This window comes from Mus pahari, chromosome 11 (genome assembly GCF_900095145.1).
Source record: "Mus pahari chromosome 11, PAHARI_EIJ_v1.1, whole genome shotgun sequence".
NCBI lineage: Eukaryota > Metazoa > Chordata > Mammalia > Rodentia > Muridae > Mus > Mus pahari.
Genome location: NC_034600.1, coordinates 433394 through 443256, shown reverse-complemented (window position 1 = coordinate 443256; position 9863 = coordinate 433394). Strand labels below are relative to the sequence as shown.

At 42.8% G+C, this 9863-nt stretch overlaps 1 protein-coding gene and 1 pseudogene across 2 annotated transcripts in view; one reads left to right on the top strand and one right to left on the bottom strand.

Moving 5' to 3' along the window:
* Window positions 1–72: 72 nt before the first annotated feature.
* On the bottom strand, window positions 73–576 carry LOC110329181 (annotated as a pseudogene). The gene has a single exon (XR_002380911.1). The product of XR_002380911.1 is annotated as a 60S ribosomal protein L21 pseudogene (transcript).
* Window positions 577–6780: 6204 nt separating this feature from the next.
* The window catches only part of LOC110328855 (zinc finger protein 493-like), a 14094-nt gene continuing 11011 nt past the window's right edge, over window positions 6781–9863 (top strand). The window contains exon 1 of the mRNA XM_021208347.1: window positions 6781–6897. Within this exon, the coding sequence (XP_021064006.1) occupies window positions 6892–6897 (6 nt within the window). The 5' untranslated portion in view covers window positions 6781–6891. The remainder of the gene's footprint in view (window positions 6898–9863) is intronic.

The window sequence follows — 9863 nt, the reverse complement described above, 5'->3', positions numbered from 1 at the left end:
CACACACACACACACACACACACACACACACACACACACACACATCTGGGTCCTTTAGTTCTTTTTTGTACATTAGGCCATGAATTTGTATGGAATGGGCTCCAGCAGCTCAGGTTTTTTTCTGTTAGTCCTCACAAAGTGTGCTTCTCTGGGTGGCGCAGGCTGGCGCTTCAGTTGAACCCAGGTGCCCTTCTCTCTGGCTTCCTTTTTCTTCTGGTCCGTCTCCTTCGCCGGCTGCAGGAAGCTGTCTCTGCTCTTCCAATGCTTGATGTGCTCAGTGTACACACTGATCCTCTCCGCCAGAATCTTGCCCTTAACTTGCTTGTTTACAGTGATGCCCACGTCATGCTGAGTGACATTGTAGACTCTTCCGGTTTTGCTGCGGTAACACTTATAGGGCATTCCTTTTTGAACACTGCCCATTCCCTTGATGTCTACAATATCACCCTTCTTGTAGATTCACATGTATGTGGCCAAAGGAACAACTCCATGTTTCCTAAAAGGCCTAGAGAACATATACCGAGTGCCTCTCCTCTTTCCCTTTGTGTTCGTCATTTTGGTGAGTTACTGGAAGATGGCTGCCACAGCTGAAAAAGCTCCAATTTCTTTATGAAGGTATTTAGTGCTATAGAGTTTCCTCTTAATACTTCTTTTGAGCCAGGCAGTAGTGGCACACGCCTTTAATCCCAGCACTTGGGAGGCACAGGCAGGTCGATTTCTAAGTTCAAGGCTAGCTTGGTCAACAGAGTGAGTTCCAGGACAGCCAGGGTTACACAGAGAAACCCTGTCTGGAAAAACCAAAAAATAAAAAATAAAAAAAATAAAAAAAGACTGCTTTTGTTGTGTTCTGCCTTCATGTTCATTGAATTCTATAAAGTCTTTTATTTCTTTGTTTATTTCTTCTTTGACCTAGGAGTTACTGAGGAGAGAGTTTTCCAGTTTCCATGAGTTTGTGAGCTTTCTGTTGTTCTTGGAGTCCAGCTTTTTAATCTATGGTGATCTGATAGGATGGAAGGAGTTATTTCAGTTTTCTTGTATCTGGTGAGGGTTGCTTTGTGACTAAGTATATGGTCAGTTTTAGAGAAAGTTCTGTGAGGTGCTGAGAAAAAGGTATATTCTTATTTGTTTGGGTGAAATGGTATGGAGATATCTGTTAGTTCCATTTGATTTTTCTATGATCTTGCTGATTGGCATATTGTGCAAGTCGCTCTTCAAATTTTGAGAGGTGTCTTAGGCTATAAATAGCCATTCAGTACCTCAACTTTTGTAAGATATAACATGCTTACGACTGTTAGGTATATTCTTTTGCAGTGTAGAAACAGATGCTTAACTCTCACCAACACAAATGTCAGGAATGTTATCTGAGAGGAATGCTAAGAGAACATCTGGTCCTACAGCAGGAGCGAATAAGTTGTAACATATCCCCACAGTTTCACCCAACATGTTTTCAAGATGTCTTGATTGACACGTTTCTTTGTTCTGTAACTATAAATGTTTCATGAAACTGAAACTGTATTACTTAAGTACTTAAGTACCTTAAGTACTTAAGGTAATAAGATACTTGAGTCCTGGACCATAGTATCAGATAACAGTTTCCCCCATTTGGTTACTCCTGTAAGTAACCCCTCCTCAGGTCTATAAGAAACAATCAATGCACTTACCTCATAGCTTGGACATTGGTACATTTCTATGCTGCCTATCTGGGTTTTCTAGGCATATGTGTGTCTCCCTAGTGATAGCTCACATAACACATTGTCACTCGTATCTGGCTTCAGAACAAACAATTCCTTATTCCCTTTCTGGTAAGAATGGTGTCTTATCTAGGGTTTCTATTGCTGTGAAGGAGGACCATGACTATGGCAACTCTTAATAAGGAAAACATTGAATTGAGGATGACTTAGTTTCAGAGGTGTCGTGTCGGGAAGCTTGGCAGCACTCAGGGAGACGTGGTGCTAGAGGAGAAATATTTACATCTGGATCAGCAGGCAGCAGGAAAAGAAAGAGGAATGCTTGGCCTGGCTTAAGCATTTGAAGCCCCATAGCCCACCCACAGTGCCACACTCTTCCATCAAGGCCATACTTAACCCCCACAAGGTGACACCTAATATTGTCACTCCCTATGGGCCCATGGGGACCATTTTCATTTAATCCACCACAAATTATTTCCTTTCTTCATTTCTGCATTATCCTGAGTTTCATATAAACAGACCTGTGTTGTCATCAGAACACAAGTCACATGAATTCAATTAGCATGTAGAATGAACACTGGAGTGTTAAAACTTGTCAGGTATGAGTCATTGTAACCGGTGTTCCTACTTACATATCCATACACATCCAAGCCATCAGTGGTGGTTTGAATAATATTCTTGGCCCAGAAAATGGCATTATTAGGAGGTGTGGCCTTGTTAGAGTAGGTGTGACCTTGTTGGAGGAAGTGTGTCACTGTAGAGGGGGGCAGTGAGACCCTCCCCCTAACCATGTTGGAGCAAGTCTTCTCCTAAGGCCTTCAAATAAAGATGTAGAACTTTCAGCTCCACCTGCACCATGCCTGCCTGAATGCTGCCATGCTTCCAGACTGGGAGGTGTGGCCTTATCAGAGTAGGTGTGGCCTTGTTGTAGGAAGTGTGTCATTGTGGGTGTGGGCTTTAAGATCCACATCCTAGCTACCTGGAAGCTACTCTTGTGTTTTTCTTTGGGACAGGATGTAGAACTCTCAGCTCCTACTGAGCCATGCCTGCCTGGGCGCTTCCTGCTCCCTGCCTTGATGATAATAGACTGAACCTCTGCACCTGTAAGCCAGCCCCAATGAAATGTTGTCCTTATAAGAGTTGCCTTGGTCATGGTGTCTGTTCACAGCTGTAAAACCCTAACTAAGATACCATCTCAAAATAGAGTTTATTTGACAGCAAAAGAGGTAATAGGGAAATATTCATAGCAACATGACTCACTAAAGACATACCAGTTCTTCAGAATAGAGACAACACTGACAATGATTGTGAAGTGTTTAAGTCTAGCAAGTCAATTGGAAGGGGATCTAAGACAGTTTAAAAGAAAGTTATCCTTACTAACGAATCCATTAAAAAGTGCTGTGAGAAACCATTATCTGTCTGTCTTTCTTTCTTTCTTCCTTTTTTTTTTTTTTTTTCTCGAGACTTCAAGCAATGGCCCTCACCCTCATCTGGTTTGAACCAGAGCTAAATGATTTCAAAAGTTGTTGGTTCTAGAAAGTTCACAGGGAGAATGGGTCATATATGGAATTTCTGGATTAGTTGGTCAACCTGTTTAATTATCAGTGTTCATGAAACATCTGGAATCGATGGTAAGTAGTTTCTTAGCTTTTTAACCCCCTTTTCTCCACTAAATTCATTTCAATATTATGCCGATTTCCTAACTTTAAAAGTGATCAGTTACAAGTAAGTAAACTGAGGTTAAATGTATGTAAAATGGAAGAAACATAGATCGATAAGGCTGCTGTCCATAATTTCTCCCGTATGCTCACAGCAAACCTAAGTTGCAGATACAGGATGAGTCTGGTCCCATACCATCTTCAGGGCGCCAACTCCTCTGTCTTCTCTGCAGTTCCACAGAAGATGTTATCTAGCAGCTCAGCACACCTGCCTCAGAGAGCTTCTCTTTGCCTCTCCGTCTGCCTTCACAGTAAGATTGCATCTCTCTGAAAACTTTATGATATCTAGATTCATGGGGGCAATCACTGAAACTAGCTAAACTTTGATGAGTGAGCATCCATATTTATTTCTCTCCTGTTGTTTTTCCACAGGGGCGGGGGCACTGAATTTTATTGTCACACTCTATCATCCTGCCAGGCTTCCCCTGCCATAATGTGCCCTACCTCCTCATTGTGAGATTAAAACTTTTCTGTCCTCGAGGGGTCTTGTGAGATACTTTCTAAGAGAAACAGAGAAAGTTATGATAGTTAGCTATGATACTGCACAATCTCAACAGTGAGAAAGGACAAGCAGGGATTTGATGAGCACAAGTTTTTCAGCTATGCAGTTTGAGATCTGCCTAGGCTATATGAAAGCCTGTCTCAAATATAAAATGGTTACAATTCTTTTTTCTTTCTTTCTTTTTTTCTTTTCTTTTATTTTTTTTCGAGACAGGGTTTCTCTGTATAGCCCGGGCTGTCCTGGAACTCACTTTGTAGACCAGGCTGGCCTCGAACTCAGAAATCTGCCTGCCTCTGCCTCTGGAGCGCTGGGATTAAAGGCGTGCGCCACCACACCGGGCTACAATTCTTGATAATTAAGGTACTGTATTGGCTGGTTTTGTGTGTCAACTTGACACAAGCTGGAGTTATCACAGAGAAAGGAGCCCCCCCTTGAGGAAATGCCTCCATGAGATCCAGCTNTAAGGCATTTTCTCAATTAGTGATCAAGGGTGGGAGGGGCCATTGTGGGTGGCACCATCTCTGGGCTGGTGGTCTTGGGTTCTATAAGAAAACAAGCTGAGCAAGCCAGGGGAAGCAAGTCAGTAAGTAACATTCCTCTATGGCCTCTGCACCAGCTCCTGCTTCCTGACCTGCTTGAGTTCCAGTTCTGACTTCCTTGGTGATAGCAGCAGTGTGGAAGTGTAATCTTGGTGGTCATCTTGTGATACTGGCATCTCCAAAACACTGCTGTTTTCTGCTGCAACTAGGCTTCACCAATAGCCTCTCATAGGCTCTCTTCATGGTGCCAAGCATCAACTCCAACTTGCTTATTGGTCATGAAGTTTTGAGCAGGAATACACACCCTGACTAAGACAGATACATCTGTTGAATTTGTTTTTATTTTTTTTCCTATGGTAAAATTTCCAGTTCAAATTTACATAAAATGTGACTTAGATCCTGGGTGATATGTTTACTATTTCTATGTAAACATGAGATTATTGCAAAGTGAGACTGTCTACTGCATGTATGCTGGATAAATGATTCTCTCACAAAATGGTCATTTGTGTGAAGGAGATGGGTGTTGTTTGTAGAAGTTATATCTTTCTAAAATGAAAGAAAAAAGGAGGGCTGGTGAGATGGCTCAGCAGGTAAGAGCACCTGACTGTTCTTCCGAAGGTCCTGAGTTCAAATCCCATCAACCATATGGTGGCTCACAACCATCTGTAAGGAGATCTGACTCCCTCTTCTGGAGTGTCTGAAGACAGCTACAGTGTACTTACATATAATAAATAAATAAATCTTTAAAAAAAAAAAAAAAGGACCAAATACCCTGTACCTGACTGTGTGTTTTCCCACTAAGGGCCTGTGGAAGTACACCAATTATCCGTAAACTGTGGGAGTACACCAATTATCCATGAACTGTGGGAGTACACCAATTATCCGTGAACTGTGGGAGTACACCAATTATCCTTAAGCCTTGAGACTTTTTACTCACACTCTTCTCTCCAAATTGAATTCATACTTACAGGGAGTCTGTATTATTCATTCTTTTCTATCTCTAGAAATATTGGCATTTGTGTCACCAAATAGTTATTTTTATTATTATTATTATTATTATTATTATTATTTTATCTACATGAGTACACCATAGCTATCTTCAGACACACCAGATGAGGGCACTGGATTGGGATCCACAGATAGTTGTAAGCCACCATGCGGTTGCTGGGAATTGACCTCAGGACCAGTCAGTGCTCTTAATCACTGAGCCATCTCTCCAGGCCCCCCCCACACCCCCAACAGATATTAAAACTCCTTCTTAAACATTTCAGGGAAGAATAAAAAAGGACACAAGTTTCTTATGGTGATAAAAAAAAAATAACTTTCCTTCTCTGCTGAGATTTAGCTTCCTTGTGAACCACTGTCCATCACAAGTAAAGACTCTTCCTTCTAAAGAGGTTTGTTCTTTGGTCTTAGTACAGCACTAGATATTCTTACGAGGAGGTAGGAGGTCCCAATGGTGCCAATCTACTTTATTCATTCATTGGGTTAATATGTGAACAGGGGATTGTGGGCATATGAAAAGATTCTTCTTAGATTCTGAGTTCTTCACATGTGAATTCTAGAGAGCTGGGCTTTTAATTTTGTTCTATGATTTTAAATCAGGGCTTTTAATTTTGTTCTATGATTTTAAATCAGATCCGTATATCTTGACCCATGCACTACACTGTATGGATTCCAATGTTCACACTAAGACTTTTTTCCAGCTGTGGCACACTGGTTATTTTATTTTACTACAGAACAAGATTGTCTATTGTAGTGGTATATTTATTACCAAGGCCTCCTTCATCCCAGGCAAGCAGGGGCTTTACCCCTAAGATGCTCAGTAACCCTTTTTGTAGTTTGTACAAAATTTTTGCCCAGGTTATCCTTGGATTTGGCATCCTTCTGTCTTAAGCTCCTGAACAGCTGCGAAGACACGGAGTAACAAATAGGCTGACTACAAAATCATCTTAAACAGAAAGTGGTTATTTCCATACAATTTTTTGCTGGTTTATTTTAAAGTTAAATTGAGTCAACATGAATTTTACACATGGAATAAAACCCATAAGTAGACGTTGAGTTTTAAATCGGTACAAATTGGCCAGAAATAATCAGCAAACATTACGGCCAAAGGCTCGAGTCACATTCAAACATCTCCGGTAGTGAACCCGGGATTTTAAAAGCAGCCTGACTCCCTATGGCTGTTCCAGTGCAAAAACTGCTCGCGTTCCCATCCATTCTCACCTGCAGAGGTGGAGAAACACAGGAAACACGCATGTCACTAGCCTGTGTTCCTGGCGCCTCGTCGCACAGACTTATGGGAAGTGTAGTCTTCCGTTGGATCGCTTCACAAGGAGCCATTGTGGGAAACGGCACTTCCGCATTGCGACTGCACTAGTGCATTTTCTCGCAAAGTTGGGCGATTCTCTGGTCCTGCTCCGCGCTCGGCTCGCATCGCTGACATGGAGGTTGGTCCAGGGTGCGGCGTACCGATGCAGGTCGGAGGGACCGTGGGCGGGTCCGGCCCGGAGGCCGCGGAGGAGGGGTGGCCCGGAGGCGGGAAGAACAGACTTGGTGGAGCCCTGCTGACCTAGGCTGGGCCACAGCGTCTGGAAACCTGCTGGGGCCGGGGAGAGGGCATGCGGTTGGTGCTGGAAGTGAACGCTCTGGGAGCTCAGGGTGGCTGCCTGGGTCTCTCATAGGGGCTGCCTTGGTAGGAAAGGAATTGGGAATGTGAAAATCCAGGATTGCTCGCCCAGGCGGGTCTGCTCATAACCTGGAAGTGGTGGTGGTGGACTCACACATCTCAGATTGGCTATGGACCCACGCCTTCCCCGCTCTTGTCAGTTTTCTCAGGACACCTAGTCCAAGTGGAGATCTGGCCCCTCCTGTACTTTATAGTCGGCCTAGTACTTTTAGTTTGTGTTGTTAGAAGTTCCTAAAGTTACTAGTTTCCAAGGACGGAGAATTTTGCGAGGGAGATTGATGTTAATCCCATTTTCATTGGGACAGAGTTAGGTTTTTGGACTGCCGTTTTAAATAGGAATGCTTCATGATCACCGCTGTGACCTGAATACTCAGACTAACACTCCCATGCGGAGCTAGAATGATCCCCTAAAGGAAAAGATTCTAGCTTTGCAAAAACAATAAATTACGGATCCTACATGGTACTGGAGAAGAATAACTCATCCAATTCCATTGGGAACTATGATGCCATTAGTTAGTGTGAGATGAGTTGGCTTGAGGCTACAAGGGCGTCTAGGGATTGACAGTAAGGAGACAAAGGTGCTTGAGTTTCTCTAGAAAAGAGAAATAACCCTGCCTACCTGACCGGATGCTTACAGTGCTCTCTTAACGATTCCATGGTTTTCTCCCGTCGTTGTCCACTGTGTACAGTGACTGTCACTAGATGTGGGATCTGCGTTCCATGAGAACTGTTCCATGGAACAGTTCGCCTGGAACCTTTTCTCCCAAGTATTTATACTGAGTCAAAGGAGTAAGAGATGACTTTAAGAGCTGCGGTTCACTGGGGGTCCTGTAGTTTGTACACAGTGGGTTGTTCACACAGTCTTTTGTGCTCTTTCCTATTTGGTCACACTTCAGTCAAACCAAGTGTTTACCTGCTAGAGACTGGCTTACGGCATTGAAGTCTACTCATAAGGAACACGGTATCTTTAGCTTGGTGGTGGTGATACACACCTTTAATCCCAGCACTGGGGAAGCAGAGGCAGGTGGGTCCCCCAAGTTGGAGGCCAGCCTGATCTACTGAGCAAGTTACAGGACAGCCAGGGCCACACAAAAACACTTGTCACAAACAACAACAAAACATGCTTGTTTGTTTGAAAGCAACACCTTGCCCTGTAGTCTTGGCAAGCCTGTAACTTTCCGTGTAGACCAGGCTGGCCTCAGAATAATGGGGAGCCACATGCCACTGCCAGAGTGCTGGAATTAAAGGCAGGTGCCACCATGCTCAGCTTTAATTGTGATGTAATAATAACATGTCTGTTGAGCACTATTCTTTTTAAAAACAAAAACAAAAAACAAACTTGTTTTATTATTTTTTAGTTTTATTTATTTATTATATGTAAGTACACTGTAACTGTCTTCAGACACTTCAGAAGGGAACATCAGATCTCATTACAGATGGTAATGAGCTACCATGTGGTTGCTGGGGTTTGAACTGAGGACCTTCGGAAGAGCAGTCAATGCTCTTAACATCTCTCCAGCCCTGGTATTTGACTGTAAAGCCCCACAGCTTCCATTCTAGATGACCATTCTAACTATATAGAAGTCTGTTGAAGTTTACAGACGTTGAGTCTGGTTAAGTTCACTGTGTGTATGTGTGTGGCTTTTTTTTCCTTCTCAAGTCTTTTATGAGAAATATGGTCTTTAAACCACTGTACTTACATATCCAAATTTTCTGTGGATTTTGTTAACTATTATTAAAATACAGATACTTCCTGATAAATGTCACTAATCCATAGGAACATAACTTTTTACTGCCTTAGGCATCAAAGCTCTTACAATGCATAGATGATGCAGCAGCATGCTCACTTTATAACGTATAGACCCTTCACGCCTGTGATTGCAGCATATTCTGGTGTGTAACCCTGCCATTTGAAATTTGGGAGGTCGAAGCAGGAAACCAGGAGTTCACTGTTACACTCTGCTTAGAAAGTTTAAGGTCAGCCTAGGTGAGATGAGCCTTGTCAATAAATAATATTCTAGAACAATAGTTTATGGATGCATTAACCACACTCTATGGTTCCTGTCATCCAGCTTAGCACCAGCAACCAGACAGAAACCCATCCAATCGAAACTTTGCTGATTTTCAAACTTTCTACATGTGATTGGGGAATTCTTTTGACTCTGACACGGAATTTAATTTTTTTTTTTCACTAACATACTTTTGTTAAAGAGATTACATTTTGGAGATTGGACACTTCCTTTTGTTTGTTCTGTGGTGAACAATTTTCTTTGCTTTGCCTATTTGCAGAGAACATTCCTTAGCTTTGGGTATCAGTCTCTGTTTGTTTCTGTCGTGACCTCATAGTGCGTGTTCCTCTGTTCTTTCCCGGATTCTTCCAATTTGCTCCTGCCCATCTCATCTGAGCCTTCGGCCATTTCTCAGTTTTCCACTGCACTTGCGATCGATGCAGCCCTCCAGTGTTCACTTTCCTCTGTCTCTCTGTGGAGCTTGGATGGCTAGGCCCAGTACTTGCACAACAGGTTCAACTGTGTGTGTGGAGCATTTTCTTATAGTTAGCCAGAACAGTGTTCCAGCTCTGCATGTAGATCATGACAACCATGTTCTCCTCTGTCTTTCACATTCAGCCAGTAAACTGATACAGTGGGCTTCCTTCCTCTTTCAGCAAGGAATCCAGTCTCCCAGGATGTACAGGTCTGCCCTTTTCTGTAAGGCTTTTTTTTTTTT